Source organism: Dunckerocampus dactyliophorus, chromosome 2 (genome assembly GCF_027744805.1).
Source record: "Dunckerocampus dactyliophorus isolate RoL2022-P2 chromosome 2, RoL_Ddac_1.1, whole genome shotgun sequence".
NCBI lineage: Eukaryota > Metazoa > Chordata > Actinopteri > Syngnathiformes > Syngnathidae > Dunckerocampus > Dunckerocampus dactyliophorus.
Window position 1 is genome coordinate 6,789,276 of NC_072820.1, and position 24,200 is coordinate 6,813,475.

The 24,200-nt window shown below is 40.6% G+C and overlaps 1 protein-coding gene across 4 annotated transcripts in view; it reads left to right on the forward strand.

The window, feature by feature from the left end:
• The window catches only part of rgs18 (regulator of G protein signaling 18), a 50,604-nt gene that overhangs the window by 14,777 nt on the left and 11,627 nt on the right, over positions 1-24,200 (forward strand). For 2 of the 4 annotated variants that reach the window (XR_008569487.1, XM_054766931.1), the window contains exons 3-7: positions 13,344-13,399; positions 13,482-15,015; positions 15,423-15,515; positions 15,674-15,735; positions 17,948-18,114. Coding sequence is in view for 3 of the 4 variants with exons in the window: in XM_054766931.1 (XP_054622906.1) it covers positions 14,894-15,015; positions 15,423-15,515; positions 15,674-15,735; positions 17,948-18,114 (444 nt within the window). In the remaining variant the exon portion in view is untranslated. Of the gene's footprint in view, positions 1-7,379; positions 7,450-13,343; positions 13,400-13,481; positions 15,016-15,422; positions 15,516-15,673; positions 15,736-17,947; positions 18,115-24,200 lie in introns of all 4 variants that reach the window. The other 2 variants (XM_054766932.1, XM_054766933.1) reach the window with 2 other exon arrangements.

A 24,200-nucleotide genomic window follows, 5' to 3' on the forward strand; every position in this document is an offset into this window, starting at 1 on the left:
TGTGGCCAGATAAACCACACTGTGACATAAATATCTTGAAATATGTGAACGTGTGCGGCTTCAGGGGGAGGCAGAACTTCTTAGATGTAACTTCGATTGAACTCTTGTTTGAAATAAGCTTCAATGGCAAAGCTGAGTATGATAACAATGGCAACCAGGGCGGTTTGTTTTGATTTGAAATATCGTTCTGGCAACAGACACAAATAAAATGTGAAAAATTACCTTTCCTGCAATGGGTATGGTAATCAGGAATCTTTTAGCATTTTGCAGCAGTCGGCAGAAAAGCCTGCTGTGACTAAACCCCCGACTCATGGAGCAAGTAGACACAAACAAAGGATCCATCCTATTTACAGTCTTGTCGTATAAGTGAGAATAATACAGTGCTGCGAGCCCATTTGAACTCTTCTATTCCTCAGTGGGAGTGAGCATCATGCACTTATCTGGACCAAGTGTGTGTGTTGTTATCCTCGTCCGATTTAATGAGCCTAAAAACAGATCTCAGGACACGAGGAAAAACTCTTAAGTGATGAAATGTATTTTCTTGCCGCTTCTTTTGTCTCCCTGTGTCTGGCATGTACACACACAAACACACCTTTCTTCAGCTTTGCTTTTAGTATGCGGTAAATCTCTTTGAATCTTCAGTACGATCAATGCAGCTGCTTGTGGGTAATCAATCACTAAAAACTTGCTGATATTGCATTGTTTCATGAGCGTGAACCGGTAAATATGGATGACCTTTGCGAAAGGGTTTTATACATTGGGGCTACGGGTCTCTTAAATGGTGTGGTTTATTTGTTCCAGACGTGTAAGTTACGTTAAGGATTTTACATTTCAACAATTCAAAATGTCTGAAAAGGAGTGGGATTTAATTCGACCCCTTCTCTGGGTCTATTACTAATAATTCAAGTGCGTACTCATGCTGGTCTAAGCATACCGTACTTCACCCCTAAGTCCAGCACATTTGGCTAGTGTGAATGCTCTGATCCGTGCTCAGGTTCAGGGAACCTCCCCCCTGTCGGCATAAATGGGAGAGGCGGGCTAGTGTTACATGCTGTGTAGGTCTGGAGCCTAGATGCAGAGGCGTGAGACAGAAAAACAGTTGCAGTTTCTTTAATGAGAGTCACACAAAGTACAACAAAGCCAACAAAGAGGGGAGCAGCGGGCACCAGCTGAGCTTTGTCTTGAGTTGGCAAAAGGCACCATGAAAACTTACTGTTATAAACAAAGAAGAGCAGAAGCCAGGCTGGATGTCAGGGAAAGAACTGGGCACACTATCAGAGGACGCAACAACTGTTAAATGTCCAAAAAGTAGATGAAGTCCAAGGGAGCACGTCCTGGAATGGAAGAAAAACCAGGGCCTCCCAACTACAAATAATCAGTTTTAAGTAGCCAGACGGCCAATCAGTCGCCCAGTTGTCCAGCTTCCAGCCAGAGCAAGGTTCTCTGAAAACAGAGACAACACAAATCGGCGGAGAAGGCAAGCAAGGGCAAACACGAAAAACATAACAAGCTAAGGCACTGCATGTTTGCATGCATGCGCAAAGTGCCCAAAGTCATTCTATGGCTATACAGTGATCCCTCGTTTATAGCGGTGAATTGGTTCCAGAATCGACCGCGTTAAATGAATTTCCGCGATATAGGATTTCATAAATAGAATCCTTTGTGTAGTTAGAGCATAGAAAACCTGTTTATTACTTTCTAAATATGTTTTTTTTAATTATTAGAGCCCTGCAGACATGAAACAACACCCCTTTTGTCACCTTTACACTCCTATTATTCATTGTTTACGCCATATAGTAACTCTGGACTTAAGATGGCCTCTAGCTAGCGAGCTAACAAGCTAGTGAGCTAACCAGGTAGCCTCCAACCCTTTTATTCTGAACTAGGGCTGTAACGATATAAAAAATTTCATATCACGATTATTGTAACCAAAATGATCACGGTTATCAAACACACTGACGTCTATTAACAAAGTTTTATGTGAAAAGCAGCTTTAGTGTTGGAGTTGCCTGCTGTAGGGCCACTCTGTAAATAAGGGAAATGCTCTAAACTCTAAACTTAAGAAGCCAAAAACTTACCACTTTCACACGGAATGAGAGGAGAACTTTTTTTCACTCTATCATGTCGAACATGCCATGGCTGACTTCATGACTTCATGCAGTGTTGAGGTAATGTTTTGTTTCATTCCTAGAATACTTTATAACACATGTATTTCAATATGCTTTGACTAATAATAGACCATAGTCTACCACGAAACAGCGATCATTTATTAATTCATCCATTTCTTAAACCGCGATATAACGAGAGAGCGATAATCGCACCGATATTGCGAGGGACAACTGTAATGCGGTTGTTTCTCGCACGTTCGTAATGGCACCCCAAATAGTACAACCCACAGCACGTTTGCTTAACCACGACCACATTAGTGCACGTAATAAATGTAATCAATGTCATGAAATTAACGCGATTGCCGTCTCGCAAGTAATTACTGACAGTCGCCACCTTGCTAAATAATAATCAGAACAACTTGAAAAAAAGACCGCAAAGAAATAATCACGGCAGGAATGGACACCCTGAGTCTAATGGGGAGGAGGTCTCATATAATACCTTTCATGCCTCAAGTCACCAACAGGTGGCGACATTGATTCTCATTTTGCCTAGCAAACATTCCAAGCAATGTGTTTTTGTTTTCCTTCAGTAAAAGGTTGCTGAACTGTACAAAACACTTGTACACCTGGCCATCACCCCCACAGGAAGTAAACCAATGACATGGGGTCAGGGTAGCCACTGCCTCACCTGTCATAATGAAAAATATTGTTCTAAAAAAAAGAACAATAACATAAAATTAATATGAATATTTTTCCATTAAACTGTTCTAAATGTTCGTTTTTAACATTTTCTTAGTAAAAATCACTGACTTTGCACATTTCCTGATCAAATGCAAAGCAAACCAGAGATGAGACTGCTGCCGATCTCCCCTTTTGGCTTAAGTGAGCACCCGAGCCTACTGTCTGAGTGCACTGGAAGGCGGATGGCATGTGCCCATTTCTGCTTGTCAGCATGTTCCCAATTATAACATCGCAGAAACATTTATTATCCACCATGACTTTCTACAGCCTGTTTAAAGTCTTTAATGCAAGTGTGACATCATTATTCTTACCAATCGGACAATAAAATACAGGGAAACATCATCCTCGGAGGCGCTGCAGTACTCTACCTCCCCTTGAAGGGACGGGGACTTGCGTGAGCTGGAGGGTGCTTGTCGCTGCCGTCCTTCCATAGAGAGGAAAAGCCAGTGTTTTTGGGTTTTTTTAGCCAGAAATATTCTTATGCTCTGCTGAAGGACTGAATGAACTTGACTGCCGGAATGGAGGATTATATTTCCAAGCTCAACAGAAGGTGATCAGACTTTTGCACCAAATCAGAGCATTTCCTAGAGCAGGGTAGGGTGCATGTACTTCATACACAAATTAAAGGTAAAACCACAAATGTCTGGGGCTAAAGTATTTGAAAACAAAGTTTTTAACACAAGTGAATTATCTTCTTTTTCTTATTATCCTCTTAATGAGCCAGCTGGATTAACATTTTTTTTAAAACTCCAAAGGAGGCCGTGCCTCACCAGCCATGAACCTCACTGCATGTCAAACATTTAATAAAACGTGGAGGTTGCTTTTGCAGTGTGTCTTCAGGGATTTTTTTGGGAGGTCAGCGCTCAGAATCTCTCTTTAAATTCACCCCAAAGGTTTTTTGATGGGTATAAGATCAAGTCCTTCCATGCCCAAAGCCTCCAAGTACACCTTTATGGACCTTGCTTTGTGCACCGGGGCACGGTCATACTGAAAATGAAAATTACCTTTTCGGAATGGTTCCCGAAGAGTTGGAAGATTGTCCAAAATATGTTAGAATTAAGATTCAGTGGGAATGAATGGCTTGAATGAAACTACTATTTGTATGATGCATCTTGTTTGAACAATTGTATCTTCTTCAAAAGCCCTTGAAAAGGCTTAATAAATAGTAAAACTGCTAAAATATTAATAAAAAAAAAATACAACACTGTATGATCAGTGTGATGTGGCTGTCTCACGACTGCAGTGTTGTTGAGTTACATCCTGTATCAAAGCACTTTCCCATCACGTCAACGTTTTCTGAGCCACCGCTCATTCATCTGAGCACCACTTGTGATGTCACTCGTGTGAAGCCATTCTGCCTCTCAGACACGTCGGCTTCCTGGAAGCTCTCGACCTTCTTGTAAATCACAACAAGGGAGATCCCACAGCTGATCGTAAATACAGTATGCCAACCAGCAGACGCGGTGGGTTTTCACTTCCATCTAAAACTCACTAGCAAATGCTTCACAGCATCCATAGCTTTAGTGTCTTCTTTCTCTCTTGTGCCCCTCGTCATGTTATTACATAACCTTTTACTGCCTAAATGTGTTTACCAAAAAATACATATTTGTGTTTTTGCTGGCAAGCAGACGCCAGATGAAGTGCACGTACAGCACAGCGGATGTAATTCTATCTACAGTCGTATGAATAAATTGGGACTTGATGTGTTTGTGTTCGCTAACTCTCCTCCTCATAAACTGCTGCACACAAAAGGATGAAAAACGAGCAAAACCTGAACCTCTCTGGTGTTTCCTGCGCTATTATTTTTATGACAAATACGCCACATGGTGGCACAGTTATTCAACCTTAAAGTTGGGTGCTTTGGCAAACACTCTGTACCAAATTGCCAAAATTTGGGACATAGTTTTAGGGTCCTGACAAGAGCGTGTGTGTAAGAACTGATTGAAAAACATGTCCACTATCAAACAAAACATCTGTGCAGGGTTTGGGCCCGTAATTAATTGACCAATAAGTCATACATTGCATTGTAATTTTTTTAAAATTATTATTATTTTAGGGTAACCTATATAAAAACTGGTTTGATGGCGATGTCCCGGGGGGGGGAGAGTGCTGCAGCTGTGAATTCAGCAGAGGGCGCTGTCTCACAAGTCAATTCACACAATATTTTCCAGCAAGTAGACATGTTGACAAGACGTGAGGTTGTGTAACTCCACGTTTTGTAAGGTCAGTACTGTATAGTGCACGCCTGTCATTGTTTCTTAATGTGTAAAACTGAAGTTAAAATATGTTTAATAACTTTCAGAGTTATATTATGCCACTTTGGCTACATTCAGACCAAAAGCTGTTTGAGGCATATTCGTCAACAATCATCTACTATGGAATCGTTAGATATCATACAGTGTAATAGCTCAGTGCATTGTCAGTCTAATAAGTTCCATGGGGCTTTCAGGACACACACACACACACACACACACACACACACACATACCCTTCATAATACACATACACACACACACACACACACACTCACATAGCACAACCAGAGTTGCGCCAACACTTGACTCATGGAAAAGTACTGGGATACACACAATAGATGCACTGTTCTTACTCACACCAGCTCAACGTTCACTTTCCAGGCACACAAACTTTAGTTTCACTTTCTATATTGTGTCCTTTCATTCTGGGCATATTCCTCGATCTTGCTCATTGATTATAAGAGTCCAGCGCTGCTACCAAATATATTGCTCTTATTTTATTTTTAAACCTTTTAAATTGTGTGATCATTGACTACTAACGCGGTCCGAAGAACCAGAAATAAAGGCAAAGGAAAAGACATAGCCATTACAGGATGATGATTATTATTGTTATTATTATCAATTTTTATCAACAAAAATATAGCAAAATTTGGTGCAAAAGCTTTTGCATAGAATAATATCAATTTTACACTTCAACAAATTCATTTTGTAAGAAAGATGACGGCCTTAATCTGTCTTGTTATTGCATTAATGGCTGCAGTGAAGCATCTTTTTACAGCAGGGTTGCAAATGTGTTACTGTCACTCTCCAGTGACGTATTAAGCTGCTGTCGCTTTTGCACTGCATAATAACATATAGCATATGTTAATGTATATGTGTTGTAGAGCACTGGACTGTATTAACACATAATAGTAGGCATAAATGCCCACTAGGGACAACAATTGATGATTAGTAATAGCTATAAACCTTTGGCTTAGCATGAGCTGCTTTCTTTGCATTGCAACGGTCGCCCCAGTTAAATCAAATAATCTCATTTAACACAGCAGTTCACTTCATTATCAGTCATAAATCAGTGGCAATTAGTCTCACAAAATGTAGATATCTGAGTGCTTTAATTTGAAAAGGATACTTCAAAATGTAATGATATTCAAGACTGATATCATGGGGTGGTGTCTGTATGAGTTAAACAGCATGACTTTTTTCATGCACGGCCATGTTTGTCCAGATACTGATTCCCGTGAAGGCACAAATGTGTGATGATCATCTTGAAAGTTGAAAGATTTTTGTCAATTCTCCACCCTGAGTTTTCCAAAGGCTAATTTTTCAAGGATATAAAACACTGCGTGCGCGTGGACAAAGATACCGTAAGAGCGTAAGAGTCTGTGTGGCATGCGGACATGGCCCGGGAGCTTCCGTGACCACAGTGGAGCGGCCGTTTCGCCACGCTGTGAAGACACACTGCAGACTGATCGGCACGGTGTAGCTCCTCAAAAAGTGGGGCGAACCGTCACGGTTTTAACAAAGCAAATTGTTCACAACCTCTGCCTGAGTTTGACGTGCGCTTTGCAACTTTGCAGCTTTCTTCATTAGGGGCGTCGACAACCTCCATGACCCAAATGACTTGCTTTTTTTCCTGCTAATTGTCATTTTTATCATTTTTTGAACAAACATATAGTCCTTTTTTTCCTCTGTATTACAGCATCTCAATGATGCATTACTAACGCCATTATCGTTTTCCAGTGACGGGCAAGCTCGTTAATTACTATTTAAACATGACGTGGCGTGTTGTTAGTGTAGCGTCCCAACAGCGCCACACAGAGGCTGACGCTTTTTTTAAACTTTATTCTGACCTTAACACGTCAACAGTTCTCAAGTCCATCATCTCCAACTTGCACACCGTCTCTGCATCCTCTCCACACGCACACTTCCTCATTCCTCACTTCCTCCACCAATCTCACCCGAGGTGCATTCATGGACATCGGAGCCCCGAGCATCATCCCTTCTACTATGCAACTCATATGGTACTGTAAGCTCTCAAATGCCAGATAGTTGAAGGTTTTTCCAAAAAGTAATGTAATAATTAATTTCCCAGGTAACTAATTACATTTATAACGGAGTTGTTCTGTTCAATGAAACTACTTTTTGGGGGGATGTAACTAGTAACTGTAACAAACTAACTGCTTACAAGGGGAGCTTTTCTGCCGGTTTAGTAGGGTTCATGTTTCAAGACATTTGAAAGTTTTGCTATGTTTGTTTTCCTTGCACATGAATCCAGACCAGCCAGTCATCATTAGTGCAGAAGGACTGACAACGCAGCTGAAAAACACCACCTAGCATTGAACCAGGTATGCTGTGGTAAAGATGACTTTGTTCTTATTTTTCTTGTTTAACAATCTTCAAACTCCATAAGTGGCAAACACTTTACAAAGACAGTATACCAAGTGACTCTCCGTTTTTCCACGAGGGCTCTTTTGCTCTGTCTCATTAGGAACCCACAGGAGTAAAAAAAAAAAAAAAACGACAAAAAAAACAAAACATGTTGACTAATACAAAATGTAATACAGGTGGACTACTAAAAAAAATGGAATAAATGAGCCTTTTCTCAGGAGAACTTGTTAGGCTGTCCAATGAAGTTTGCAAACCCACCATTTAAGGGCTCCTTGAAAAACAAATAGGATTTTATTCACAAATCCTTACTTGCATCTAAATATGGCATTTTTTGAGATGCGTGTTGTGGAGTGCTTTTTAAAAGGGTTGGGGCGCTGTCAGGAATATCGGGCCCCATGAAAAAAAATCACATTGGGCCCCCTGGGCAGCTGTGGTCGCTACATCGCTAACCCTTAAGGCCCTGTCACATCTTGACGGTTTAGCCAGCACATGCCCGACGTGAGCATACGTTGAACTGTGGACATTTTTTTCAACTTTGGGCGTATACATGGCGTATTCATAACGAGTTGAACGTATACATGACGTATTAGTAACTTATATAGAACGTTTCTATAAGTTATAGACAACTTATACCAACGAATGCGTAGCGTGTTGCCGGCGTTCACAACTTATGCCCAACACCAGTCTAACTTATGCAAACCGCACGGCAGCGTATGGCCGACGATCACGTGCCGTAGCCTATAAAAAGGCTGCCACTTGATGACTCACCTCACTAGACATCGCAGTGTCAACATCACAATCATGCCAAAGAAAATTTCGAAGACCACTGCCAAGAAGTATCAGGGCAGTGACGGAGGGATCCATCACCACCCACAGCCTCCCCCTCCCACTCTCACTCTGATGGAGATGACCAGGTTCTAACGGCTCTTCCCCTGTTGGTTCCATTCCCAGTGTCACAGTGCCCTCTACTGGTCAAGCATTTAGCAGTATAAAAATTGAGTTACCACAAGGCATAGCATATTGTACTGTATCTGCAAACACAACAGCCTCCGTCTCCTCTCAGCCAACCCTTGCCAAGAAGAGAGCCAAGAAGACACAGTTTTGTCTCAAGGTATGTCGACGTATTACGACTTGTGCGTAACTTACAAATAACGTGTGAGAACGGGCGTCAACAATCGCATAACTTATTGCCCGCGTATGCGGGACGTATGAATCATACGTTGACATACGTTGAAAATTTTTGTGCATGCACAAAATTTTTGGACGACTTGGATGTACTACGACGTATGCCGGCGTGCTTCTGCGTGCTCTTAACTTATACAAAACTTACCCATAACTTATTCGACGTACCCCAGCGTATTGGCCAAATTTTTCATACGTTGGCGTAAGCTGGCTAAATCATCAAGGTGTGACAGGGCCTTTAAAAGCTATTTTTGTGCTATTTGGCTAGAACCTGAATTTAGTTAGACGCATGGTTTGGAGTAATATGAATACTTTGGAAACATATTGTTCCGTAACTTATTTTTAGGACAAAATCGTAATCATCTTGTCCCAGCCTGGGATCAAACACGGATTCTTTGCCTCGGTAGGTCGGTGATGATGGGAAAAAAAATGTAACCTTGATGGTCCAGATGGCTTCCAATGTTACTGTTTTCCACATCCATCATGATCTGGGGTGCTTTTTCCTTCAATGGAACAATGAAGCTTCAGGTTGTGCAGGGGGCGTCAAACAGGAGATGGCCCTGTGGAGATGTTGTAGGGGGTGATGTGTGTATTAATGTGTGGTAATGATTTTTTCAACTGGACAACAGGATCACTGCAGGGACACAAGAGAGACTGCATGGCACAGCGAGCTACCGAGCCAAGTAGCTAGGCTCCAATTTATTTATTCTGAACTTAAAAAAAAGTGTTTCAAACAGAGTGGGGAAAAAAGATAAAGTAAGAAGGCAAAAAAAACGAGTGAATCGTCGGTTTTGTCGGGTCAGTGGTGCAGCATGGGCAGGAAGTGGAAAGGAGGACCTGGGGTCTCGTCTCTAAAAGTTTCCACATAATTGTTGAGTTGATAACTTGATGTTTATTATAATTAATGAGTATCAAATACATAACAATATTCTCATGATGATAAAAATAAAATGATCAAATATTTAAGTGCTGCATTGCTTTTTTATGTATATTTTAGACATTAGTGAGCACAATATAGGCTACAACATTTTTAAAAAACCCAGCAAAAATAGGAAATAATGAGCAAACACCGAAGTTGATACAAATAATACGCTTTTTTCACCTGTAACACTAAACTGAGTTTTTCTTTAAACTACTTAGCACATCCCAAAATATCAAAATGAATCTTGCATTCTTTCGTTTTTCAGTATATAAAAAAGTTTAGACACCCCTGGTCTGTACTCTATGTTTCCTGTGATGGACTGGTGACCAGTCCAAGGTGTACCCCTTCGCCCAAAGTCGGGTGGTATAGGCTCGAGCTCACCCGTGACCCTCAACAGGAGTAGAAAATGAATAAATGAATGTGACCAGTCAAGGGTGTACTGCACTGGGATAGGCTCCACCTCACCCGTGACACTGAACAGGATAAGTGGTAGACAATGAATAAATAAAACATGCATGAGAAGGATATTCTGGCTTTATCCGATACTCGGCGAACCTCCAAATATATTCCTGCTCATCACTTTTGCAGTGTCCCTGCTTGAGATGAAAGCCCTATTGTTTACTTGTTGTTTGAATGCAGAACACAAAGTGAATACAATATATTTTTCCCCAAAAAAGTTCATAGTGTTTCTTCAGCAGGTGCATTTCTCTTGTTTTTGTTGCACTGTCTGCTGTCAGTGACAAAACGTGAAGGTCATGAGTCCACATGAGGCAGACAGGACACAAGAGACAGGAAGCAACAGCACCCCTCCTTCCTCGTTCAGCCTTGTGAGCACAGCAGTTTCACTTGTGCCGCTTCTCCTTTCTGCTAAATCCCCGCTCTCAAGAACCATTTTGCAAACGTTACGATAATCCTTTCGATGCACATTTACATGAACTTGGCGTTATGCGGTTTGATTGTGGCATTTTTTTTTTGTTGTTGTTGTAGTCTGACAACATTTTCTGCGTAGCGTGGTGACACTTGAGGAACGCAGGTTTTCATTGCGCTAAATTGCTTTTAGACAAATGTTCCTTTAAAGCGGAAGCACAGACGTGCCTTTGTTTGTCCTTTGCCCACACTTTCATTTTATGTGTGAAGAAGTACAACAAAAAAAAAAACCCAACAGTGCTGGTGAGTGAAATAGTTACACAATTAAAAGTGCAAACGGGAATATTATTTCAAAATGATAAAATAAAACAGCCCTAATCTTTTGCGCCCAGCTGGCGGGAGCACCTTCGGGGCAGTGCTGGCGTATTGATTTTGTTGCTTCTCTCATCTGCTATGTTGACAGGAGGCAAATACATACAGCGAAACTAAATGACTGCTATTCAATTTGGTTTTAGTGATTCAGCTGTCCATTGTTTACCTGAAGGGAAAGGATACTGCAGTTTCACTTTACTGGATCATTGGACTGGAGCTGCATACATTTGCAGCACACAGTGTGTCTCTTATAATCAATGAGTATGCTTTTTAATGTGACTTTGAGAGTTACACGGGTGTCTGACTTTCACTTTGCATTGGCTATGATGTGCTGTGTGTGTGCGCGCGTTTTAATATCTAAGAGCACACACTCCAGCAGCGATGCGAATTTGGTGGACTCTACCCTGCAATTTGGTACATTTGCAATCAATCTATTGTCAAGCTGACATTTACGACTCATTTCCTGCTACGCGTGTACAAAAGGTACAAAAGAAAGATGTCATGTCACACAAAAAAAAGTGCGCGCTCCCTTTTCTAAATATTTTTTGTCTCATTTCACATGATCAAAACACATTCTCTCAACCATTAGACGCATGATGAAATAATGCAATTATAGTGGAACCTCGTTTAAGCCTCGGTTAGACCTGGGCTTAACGGAGGCCGCCGGCCGCAGAGGTTCTCTGTCATGTCAAACAAACTCTATGGGCGCTTATGTTTTCTTCATTTTATGAGACTAACTTATGTGCTTTGTACGTCGTCCGTACGGCCAGTGTGCGTCTTGTGTACGTTTTTCTGGTGTCAGGTTTGGGCAAAATGTCCATTTTTTTCATACGTCGCGCTTGCAGACTCCTCCGGTAGGTGTGCCGTGCGCCACACGGGCACCCTACATACGTAATTAGTGCGGCCAACACACGTTCAGATATTCATCTGTACGTCTGATCTTACTCCTTCATGGTCACCCCAAATACGTTCTCCATGAGGACAAAAAAAAAACGCCAAAAAAATTTGGGGAACACCAAAAATTGTACATCCGGTTGTGACCGAGGCTTTAGTGTGTTTTTTTTGGTTAATGTTGACAATTTCCGCTAAAATTTTGCCTCGGTTTGCTTACATTTTCTGATTAGCGTACAATAAGGCGCGTCTTGACGTGTCGAACTATGTTCTTAATGTGTTGTTTTACCACAAAACGTACATGGTTAGCAGCCTGTTAACTTGCTATGACATGGGAACAGGAAGTGGAAGTCAGCTCCGTTGCCCATCTATGATGTCATCAGTGGTTGCCTCTGTGGTTCTTTGCTAACGAACGCAGTTACGCCACAAGTCTCGACAATTTTAACACAAAACATGTTTTCATGGTTTTGCAATTATAGCTTTGCATAAAACAATTGTAAATGCATATAAGTTGATGAATGAAAGGGATAAACGAACACTTAAAGTTACTTTTACCTTCATTGAAGACGTGATTGTTGCCAGAGACACGATGTGGCAGTGAGAGCAACACAGACACCACCTTCCTGTTTTGCCATGAGTTGTTTCTTGAATTCAGTAGTGTTTTCTTACCTTTACTATCAAAATGCTGGCAACTTTCTTCAGCTCCATTTTGGGTTATTTTGCAAATGATCAAAAGAAAAAGCAGAGTCTTGAGGTGAGAAACACGATTGAACGCAAGAAGTAGCATTCAAGTAGTAACTCATGGCAAATCGCGAAGGTGGTGTCCGTGCTGATCTCGCTTTGTCAACAATCACATCTTCAGTGAAGGTAAAAGTAACCTTAAATGTTCATTTATCCCTTTCATTCATCATTTATATGTATTTGTATGCATTTCAACGTGTTTTCTGCATGTAAAATTCTAATTGTAAAACTATAAAAACATGTTTTGCATTAACTTATTTGGCTTTTTGGAACGGATTAATTGGATTTACATGATTTCTTATGGGAAAAAAGTATTCAGTTCGAGTATGTAGCCTGACAACCAGGTTAAAGGCTAGACCGTGACTGTGATTCCATTTGTTCTACTAATCATCTTACCTTATCGCTCATTAGTGTTGAGGAGCTATACGTTCTATGTTTGTGTGAGGCATGTTTCGGGCTTAAACCTGGATTGGAGTGAACAATGGCAACTGAGGAGAGATGGGGGAGAGTTCTGAAGATGAATCTTATCTAATAATTCCAATCCAATCGTCACTTATTGTAAATGTTGATTTGAAATCGGAGGAGAACGTCAACATCAAGCTAGCGGGAGGATTTGGAGGGGCAGGAGCGAGCTGTGTATCAAAAATTTGTATGAGCTCCTCAATTACTCTCCTCAATTAACCATTTGCAGGTGGTATCAGAACTTAACCTTACCTTAACCTGATATCTACCTTATATGTATTATTGATACTAGGGTAGTATTGTTTCTGGATCAATACTAGTTTGATGAAATCCATATTTATCAGTTCTGTTTCATGCTTATTTTCACAAATATGTGTGTTTTTTACTTTTTAACTTTCACTTTTGATACAATAGTGATATTTCAGCCTTGAGTACTGGCTTATACCGATCCGATATCAGCAAGCAAACATGTAAGTTATTAATGTCAGGTGGATATGTAGAAGCCATACACAGTCGTTTCACCATTTTGTCTTCTTCTTCTTGAAATCGCAGTTTGACTCGATGTATCACCGCCACCGCAAGTGTGTAACAGGAATTGCAGCTGCTAAATTTCCCACCATCGTTATGGGGTGAAGGTGCGCTGGTCTACCACAAGATGGTCTCCTGCTCAACTCTAAATCCATCATCTATCAATCAGTGTTCCTCTCAACTATGTATCAACGTTGTTCCAACGTCACCTCTGTCAACATGTCAAGTTTCATCGGTTTATTCAATATCTCTTCAGTGTCAACCATGTTAATTATTCGGATGGAAAATCACCAACAATCAACCATGTTTCAATGTTTCCTTGCTATCTGGGAAATGATTTGAATGAGTCATTAGTAGTTTTTGCTTTAGTTTACTTCTTTTGCACTAAATTGCTAAAAAAAAAAAAAAAATGCGTGTCATGAAACGGAATGATTATATTATTTCCTAGATATTGTTACATTGTCTTATATTCAAGATTTTGAAGATTTAAGATTCTTTATTGTCAAATTTCGATCTATACAGGACATGGAGAGAATCGCGATACTGTTTCTCTCTCACTATGTTTGGAGCTAATAAAGGAATAAAGTAATTAATATGACATTAAAAAGAAAGAATAATAATAAAAGAATGAAATAAAAATAAACGCTGAACAGACTTATATTGTAAATGACGTTAAATTGTAAATCACAAATATGTTTGTTGATACAAATATTTTTTTTATGTTAATCGAAAACCTTTGTTCTTGAATCATAATCAACAAATTAAAGGCAAAAAAAATCACAAAAGCATTCAATAAAATTGAAAAACATCCAAGGAAAAAGTATTGGCACTGTGTCAGCGATACTGGCCCTGTATTTACTTGGTATCGGATCGACACCAAAATGTGGAGTATCAGCCACCACTAGCACTTACCAGTTGTTGCATCACTTGCGCCTCAGCTACCACAGCATTATGCGCTGTTGTGCATTGGGAAATTGGAAAACGATGCCTTTGCTAAGTTCCATTTCTGGTTGTATGGTGGCCATCGCTGCACCCTGGCATCACAAAAAAGGCAAAAGAAAAAGCTAAACACTTGGTGGAGTCATGTGATCTGATGGTTTTGTTTGACTTTTAAGACATATGGTATTGATTTTTAGTGTACTGTAGAACTGCAGCTTCACGAGACAGTTTTTTTCAGTACAATGAGCCGGGATACTTAAAAAAAAAAGAGTTCAATGTAAATTCTTGACAGGATGGGGTCACAAGGTTTTTTTTTCGACTACAGCGAAAACCCCTCGGCACTGAGTGTTGTGACACCTCTTACAGGAAGTCGCACAAAAGCTACAGGAAATCAAACGCAAGCGGCCTTAACAGAAAGATGATGATGGGTTAAAAACGTCTTTCAAAGCGCTATTTGTGGACCGCCGCCTCACACGTTAGATGCAGACAGATGCAGCATGGAAACGCTTCTTTTTTTATTTCCTCAATTCAACTTCACGGCCCCGAAGGAGGAAGCGTATTTCAAAAGGCTCAGGCCAGAAGAGACGCAAGCACCGACAATGAAGGCTGATAGCAGCAGGTGGGTGTATGGATCTTTTCTCTTTTTTTTTTTTGAAGTGATTGGTTGAATTCCTGCTGCAGTCTTTGTGCTGTTCTTATACGGAGACACATTATGTTTGTGCATATGGCAGTAATAACAGACATGTTTACGAGCCCAAGTGTGATTGAAAGTCCTGACAGCTGTCATATTCATGGTCAGGGGTGCGGTGAGCCTCGTCAACTCATAAAGCTGCAACACGAGTCCCTTTCTGCAAATCCATATGTGCATATGTGACTTGTCCCTGGGCTGTTATTGTCCCGCAAAGACGTGTAATTTATTGTGCGGTCATGTAAAGCAAGTGGAAATGTGTCAGCGAGGAGTCGTTCAGATTTGGTAAATAGTGACACGGCTTTTATGGACCTTGATGGGTTCTTCTTTGTTTGCAGACAACAAGTCAAGGAGAGGAAGAGCCAGCTGAGTCTCACCCGGTCTGGCTCTCATGAAAATGTCAGCCACCATAAAAAGACTACATCCAGCAAGTGAGGCTAATTCCATCGATTTCATGTGCCTCTAACATTTAGACAAGCATTATTCATATTTGACCTCAGCTTTGACCTTCACAAACATTCACAGGAGACACGAACGTAAGACAATCTTGCTGAGTCATTAAACAAGCGCTGCCCATATCTTTCCTCAGCATCTCAGCAGAGGCAGCTTTGCAATGGAGCAGCTCCTTTGAAGAACTGATGAAGAACTCAGGTCAGAGCTGTGCCCTCAATTTCTAGTGAGAAATATATAAACAGTGAAAATGCAAGGTTGTTGCTAATGTTTACACACGCCGCGGTGTCGTTATTAAAGAATAATGAGAGCCTTATTAGTTGCATTGCATGTTTTAATGTTTGCTACTTCCTCATTATCACGAAATTGCCCCTTTGTGCATCATTGAAATGTTGAAAAAGTGCACTCAAGTGAGGGGAGCCGCGATGCCGAGTGTGATACAATAAAAATAACATTAAAGTTTAACTGCAAGGAAATGCTCAGATGTCCCTCGATAATGTATTTGTTTATTTACATCAAGCACACTTTGCTGCCCTTTAAATGGGGAAGTTGTGGTAAGTTTATTCCCCAATTTTCAGGCCGTGCTGCTCAATCATCCGCTTTGTGTTGACAATACCGCCGTCCCTAGTTTATCGTGGTTAATTGGTTCCAGACTCGGCCGCGAAAAATGAATTTGCAGGACGTAGGAACATTAATAAATGGAATATTTTCATAGAAAACCTGTTTATGTTTTCTAAAACCACTTTTTAAACATTATTAGAGCCCTGTAGACAAGAAATAACACTCCTTTAGTCACCTTTATACTGGTATTACCTAATAAAGCAGATATGATCAGCGATAATAAGACATAATAACTCACCAGCATTGGGAATGTTCATCGCTGTTGTCGTATGTAGTCGATCGCATGGCACCAACATGAGTCTGTCGTCCATCCTCACTATGACCACCTTTGTTTACACCACATTGCACAGGCTACGGGATCTCCGCAGGGAAATAAGAGACGACCATCGCTTTAAGCATTAGCAAGCTACAGAGCTAACAAAATTAGTCTCCATGTTTTTTATTCTAACCTTAAGAAAGGGTTTGAAATGGAATAGGGAAGAAGGACAAAGTAAGAATCCAAAAACGTACCACTTCCACATGGAATGGGAGGAGAACTTTTTTTCACTCTGCATCCATAGCGGACTCCATGCAGTGCAAGTTAAGGTAATGTCATGTAAGGTTACGTCTCATCAATGTGGCATTACTGACGACTGGTGACTAGAACACGACACATGACTTGTCTTTCAATATTTTTTGACTAAAAATAGGTCATAGTCGACGACAAAACAGTGCTCATTCAATAATATTTTATTTTTTTAAACCGCTATAGAAAGACGAAAAACCGAAAGAGATATGCAGATGCATACATGCGTATCAGCAAGTGGCGCCAAATGAATTCTCCCCAAGCAAGTCAGAGCTTTTCTTCCTGTCACTCACACACGACAGCGAGTTGGAGAGATGTACGACACAGAGCGTGAAAAAACCTGCTCATAGATAGAGCAAACTGGCAAACAACAGCGGAGTTCTGATGTCACTTTTAAGATAATGGTGACCAGTGATGCAGAGGCAGCAAACAAATATCAAGCAGCTAAGAAATATGATATCTTATACAGGGGAGCCTTGGTTTGTGTCATTAATACGTTGGTTTGACTGTAACTGAAACATACTCTAACCAAATCAATTTTTCCCATAAGAAATCATGTAAATCCAATTAATCTGTGCCAGACACCCAAAAATATTAACACAAAACACATTTTATAAACTACAATTAAAGTTTTATGTAACCCGCTTGGTTCAGCCAGTCCCGTGTTCCGTACTGGGCCTGCACAATTAAAATTAGAGTCAAGAGCACTAGACGTCGAGCTAAAAGCCCAGACAGTCAACTTGACGTCCAGCACGACTATTCAGCAGCAGATGCACTCATCATAAAAAACACAATCTGCTATGTGTCGGCGTTAAACCATTCCCCCTGCAACCTGTGTCAACTAGGAACCTTTACAGTGCAATCCTATTGTAACTGCATTCAATTTGATTCTTCTAACACGCAGAAATACGCATTGTGCTTGAACACAGTGCATGGCGTAGTGCTTAAAAGGAGGAAGGAAGGAGACTGATACGGAGTTGTTCATCGTTCTGTTTGCATTTGATGAACAAACAAACCACCCACACACACACATAATGAAGATGATCAAAGGATTCCTGTCTATATTGTCCCAACTCTAAATATTCGCAATATTTTTGTCGAAAATCGAATCTTATGAAATCTGGGCATACGAAAACTGATGTTCCACAGTATATTACTGTATATTATCTCTCTTATCGTGTTTCTCTAGTGACTAGCTGCCCGTATGTTTTTGTGTCTTGCCATCAGACGGGGTTGAAACTTTCTCTCAGTTCCTCCGCACTGAGTTCAGCGAAGAAAACATCGAGTTCTGGTTGGCATGTGAAGAATACAAGACCTATGACTCTGAGAAGAAGCTGCTGTCCAAAGCCAAACATATTTATGCTGTTTTTATTGAGTCGGATGCCCCTAAAGAGGTATTGTATGTTAATTTGGTGATGGTAATGAAGATGTTTTACTTTGGCTGAGTCACTGAGTGCTGCTGGAGATTTCGAATATTTACGGTATAGCGATAAAAGTATCCATGGATGAATTCTACCAGGTCAGTAACCTGAAACCAATCGAATTTTATGAACGCTCAGCTGGGAGCAGCAGCACAGTTTGGTCGTGCATCTTAAGAAAGTACAACTGCAAGGAGGTCGGTGAGCGATAGCTGCGTTTTTTGAAGATTTTCCTTTTGCGGTGAGAATGGTGATTTGACCGCATGTGACCGTTAAGAGCAGGCGTCCGCTTTGAGGTTGTGACTTTTCTGCAGAACTGGAGAGCGCACCACCTCCGCACTTTCTGTCTGACATGATTGGCAGCCAAATATAAAATGTTCTGCTTGTATCTGAATGGTTTGCAGAGAGACACGACTGTGCAAGCATTACTCACAAATGTTTAAAAAAAAAAAAGGGGTTTTACCGCATACAATTGGGTTGGTAACACTTTTTAAATAATTTAATATTTTGCCTTTGCCTGGATTTGAAACAAAACACTGGTAGCACTCTAGAAAGCCAGATTAGACTTTGCCAGAAAACATTTTAAAGCCTCCCAATGTCCTGATTTCAAGCCAGTAGAGCATGCTTTTCACTGACAGAAAACAAAAGTAAAGTTAGCAAGACCAACAAACAAGCAGTAAGTGAAGGTGGCTGCCGTGAAGGCCTGGAAAAGCATTTATAGGGAAGAAACTCAGAATTTGGTGATGTCCCTGGACTCCAGATATCCGACAGTCATTTACTGCAGAGGATGTTAAAAATAATGGTGATGCATTAATCCCTCCTTTATCGCTGTTACTTGGTTACAGACCTGACAGGGATAAGTGAATACCTTATTTATCAATAAAATATTTTCGTAGTTAGGGCATAGAAAACCAGTTTCCGACCTTCTGAACATAGTTTTTAACATTCTTAGAGCCCTCTAGACATGAAATAACACCCCATAGTCACCTTTACACTCGTATTAGCCAGTACAGTACACATAAGAGTAAATAAGCAATTTAAGACATAAAAAAGACTCGTCCTTGTGTGTGTGCTATAAATGTGTTTCCAAGGGGACCTGAGTGGCAGGCGGAACAGGAAGTTACGTCAGAGTTTAAGCTTGGCGTGGGTTACAGCTGCATCAGAAGCCCGTGTTTTTAGGGATTTTTAATTATGGATTATTGTGCCTGTTGTGAGATAATTGAAACCTGCAATAAAAGCCTCTTGTTCCAGCGATCAAGTCTGGTGCTTGTGTGTCGTAAATTTACTGACACGTAGTGACCACCGTAGAATAATACATGTCATTCACAATGTCCTTGAATGCGTCTTCTGAATGAGTTATATTTATATTTTAGTTCATTTGGTCATTTTTATGCTTGTAAATGCTTAATGTAGGAAACAAATACGTAACATCTTATTCAATATGCATATTTTTTGACTCATAGTCGGCCGTATTCAACCATGAAACAGTATGATTTATTAAATAATACACGTTTCAAAAGCCGTGATAGCCGCGAAGTGGCGAGAGATAGCTGTATTTACAACAATATCAACCAGTCCAATTTCTGTTGAACGACTGAAAATGGAGGTACTCTGCACTAAATGTCTGTAATTCCTGAATGGTTAACGCCAGAGTTTGTGAAATGTGCAAATCAGCGGCATTATGATTGTTTTATTTCAAATCTGTCGTGGTGGGGTACAAAGGCAAAATCCTAAAAAGTCAGTCGCTGCCCAAATACATCTGGACCCATCTGTATCAGTTAAAACTTTAAGAATTGCCAACAGTTTGCCATTGGTAGTGGTAATGATCTTTAAATTCTGTTTTTTTACGTTGACATTTTTTTTTATTTTGTTTGCAAAAACCACAATCCGGAAAATTAACACTTCTTATCTTTCTTATGATAAGCATAATATGGGTAGGAGTTTGATATGTGACAGTGTTTATTTTAGCTGTAAATGCAGATTCATTTTAGCTCATCATGCGCCAATAAAATCAGGCCTACGCACACACTCATGTTTATTTATCTCTCTTTATTGCATAACTTGAACTTTAATTTGAATTTTTGTTATTTAGAACTTTAGGTCCATTTAGCACGGAGCTTGTGATGTGTGCGTCTTGTGCTGGCATCATCGTGTGAACGCTGAGAGACTAACATTCACATTAATGCTGTTGTGCATTTGTATTGTTCTTAGCAAAGGTTCAGTCGAGGCAACTGGACTCTTCCTGTTTGTTGAAGATATTTCACCTTTAATCCAAAAGGCTTCTTCAGTTTTATGCCTCTGGTGGGTCAAATAGGGTTGTTGTTGTTCTTGTTGAACGACTGTCCTGTATAACAATCTGTCATTTGCCTGTCCGGTGGTAAAACGGCTAGTTTGCAGCCACTCTTCCCATGGAATGAGATCATCTTTCTAATTTACTGTTCCAAGAGAGCCTTTCTCGTTTGACATAAATGGCTTTCTTCACACCTTTTTCAAACCAACGGTCCTCCCTATCCAGAATTTGGACAGCGTTTTATCTGTGCTTTGTCAGAGACGTCCAGAAACATACAAAAAGGTGGCTCACCCCAAGGATAAAACTCCCCGAAGCAAACACGGCAATGTTGTTTATGCAGTGCAGTGTAGTGAGGAGTTCAATGACCTCAACGTTGGAGAGACCATGCAGCCCTTGTACAAACGCATGGCACAGCATAGAAGCAGTCTCTTCCAGGGGCCTAGAGTCAGCAGTTCATTTGCATCTCAAAAAGAACGGGCTTCTAACTTTAAAAAAAACATATTGTAGAGAGAATATTACGATATGTCTACACATCAGTGGTGTGCAGTCAGGGCCAGCAAAGCCTTCTCTGCTGGCCTGGACACTATCACAAGCACTGATCTACATTTACAACTAAAATTCTAGTATTTGTTCCATGAAATTGTATTAATTTATTCCCAACAGTGTATTATCTTCATTTTGTAGCGTGTCTCTTGGCTGCACTGCTTCTAGTAGGTGTATGTTAGAGTTTTTTGTCCAATCGGATTTCAGCTTGTATGTGTTGCCATGTCTGTGTAATCTGCCCAGGGCATCGGAATCATGAGTGCTGGTCCATGTCACTTAAGCTTTAGCAGAAATTGAGCTCTTTCTTGAACCAATCAGATTTCAGATTCGCCTCACAGGGCCAGCTAGAAGCGTACAACGCCAGCATTTTTCCACCCTCTGATTGGTTCATGTCTGAAAGCTTATGCCTAACAATCAAAGTTACCAGTGCATTTGAACGCCTTATCACATGAACAGAACATGCACCAATAATGGAGTGTAAACTATATACAGTCGTCCTTTGTGTATTGCGGTTAGTTGGTTCCAGACCCGACCGCGATAAGTAGATAATAATAACTGGTATATTTTTGTAGTTAGACCCTTAAAAACCTGTTTATGACTTTTTAAATACGGGTTTTAACATTATTAGAGCCATATGGACATGAAATAACACCCCAATAGTCACTTTTACACTTGTATTATTGTTTGCCTACCTCACATTGCGTAGGACGGAATCACTGCAGGGACATAAAAGATGTCCGCCCCAAGCATAGCAAGCTAGCGTGCGAACTACTGTTGTTAGCCTCTCCAATGTACTTATTCTAAACTTACGAAAGTGTTTCAAACGGAGTTGGGAAGAAGGACAAAGAAGCCAAAAACTGACCACTTCCACACGGAATGAGAGGGGAGAACCTTTTTTTCATTCGATCTCAGCCATGGCATGTCGGCTCAGCTCTACTGGCTCAGTAGTGTCCATGTACAGTAGTGTGAAAAGCTTATATAACCTAACGTCATGACTCATAACGTTGCTGACACCTAGTGACCAGAATACTACATATAACTTGCTTTCGATATTTTTTTACTAATAATAGACCACAGTCAAACACAAAACAGCGATCATTTATTAATTAATTATTTATCGAACCGCAATATTCGAACCGCGAGCGACGACTGCACAGTATATTTTTTATAATTCATCCTGGGAAAGGGTTTGTTTGCCACTTCCACTGGAAGTCGTCCAGTGCTTACAAGTGAGTGGTGAGTGTGATGTATTTGATTCATTTGTCACGGTTTTGTTGTGTTATTTGATAAATACAGTCGTCTCCCGCTACATCGTGGTTTGAACATTGCTCCCTGGCGTTTTCCAAAAAGAGTCAATCAGTAAATGATCGCTGTTTTGTGGTTGACGTTACGCAACAAATACTGAAAGACAAGTCATATGTAGTATTGTGGTCACTAGGCGTCAGTAATGTTACATTGATGCGACATTGTTTTAGATGACATCACCTTCCCGGTGCAGCCATAACGTGTCCTACATGATAGGGTGAAAAGAAAAGTTCTCGTCCCATTCCGTGTGGAAGTGGTGCATTTTTAGCCTCTTACTTTGCCCTTCTTCCCCACTCCTTTTAAACACTTTCTAAATCAGAATAAATAAATTGGAGGCTAACTAGTTATTTCGACAGCTTGCTATATGCTATGAGCAGCAGCCGTCTCTTATGTCCCTGCAGTGATCCTGTAGCCTGCGCAGCGTTGCAATGTGGTGTAAACAAAGAATAATAGGAGGATAAAGTTGATTATAGGGGTGTTTTTTAATGTCTACAGGGCTCTAATAATAGTAAAAAACATATTTTGAAAGTCATAAAGAAGTTTTCTATGCTCTAACTATGAAAGTATTCTTTTTATTAATATTGAATCCTACTTTGCGGAAATTCACTTATCGTGGTCAGATCTGGAACCAATTAAGTGCAACGAAGGACGACTGTATTGATTGTGAACTGCTCCGGATGACGTCGTAGTGTAGAGGTTTGGAGTAGTTTTGAGACGATGTGTTCAAAGATAAAAACTTAACTGGGTTTGTTGCTTTAGTAATACGGTGTTCCCTCGTTTAGCGCGGGGGATAGGTTCCCAAACTAGCCGGCAATAAGTGAAATCCGCGAAGTAGCATACGTTATTTGTTTGCAATTATTCTACATGTTTTAAGGCTGGAAACCCCCTCACAATACACTTTATATACTTTTCCCAGGCAGGCACACATTTTCCCACATTTCTCTCTTGTTTAAACACTCTCAAAGTGTTTCGTTTGAATTTTAATGATCAATCTCTTGGACACAAGAAGTTATTAAGTGACTCACCTATTCACTCCTCTGACGTGCCTCGTCCCGGCGCCGTTCGGCTGTAGCGTTTTTGGATCCCTGTTAAAACATATTGCTCCTGTTGTAGAATTTTACTCCTCCTCGAAGTTGACTAGTAAACCGAAGGTTCATTGAGAGTATTCCATAATGGCGTGCGAGCAAAACAGGAAACAAGGCAGTGGTGCACAAAGGAGAGACAACATCTTCAACTCTCACATGAGTATACAACACCCTCTACTGGTAGCAGTAGTTAATACAATAACAGACACATACAACAGAGCACCGATAGATCGCTCTAATACACCACAAGGACGCAGACAAAAATATGCTAAATTGCACTTTAAAAAACCGTGAACTGCAATGGTATTCATCCCTAGGCATGGTTATATTGTGTTTTTGTTGACGCCCGTTCACACACGTTATTTGTAAGTTACGCACGAGTTGTAATACGTCAAGATAATATCAAGCGTACCTTTGCCTTCTTGTCCACTCTCGGTCTTCGAAATGTTCTTCGGCATGATGGTGATGTTGACACTGCGATGTCTAGTGAGGTTATGATTTGAGTCATCAAGTGGCAGCCTTTTTATAGGCTACGGCACGTGGTCGTCGGCCATACGCTGCCGTGCGGTTTGCATAAGTTAGGTTGGCGTTGGGCATAAGTTGTGAACGCCGGCAACACGCTACGCATTCGTTGGTATAAGTTGTCTATAAGTTAGAGAAACGTTCTATATAAGTTACTAATACGTCATGTATACGTCGAACTCGTTATGAATACGCCATGTATACACCCAAAATTTAAAAAAACGTCGACAGTTCAATGTATGCCATCAAAATGATCACGTAGGGCTTGCGCTAGCTAAATCGTCAAGGTGTGACAGGGCCTTTAAATCCCCGCTAAA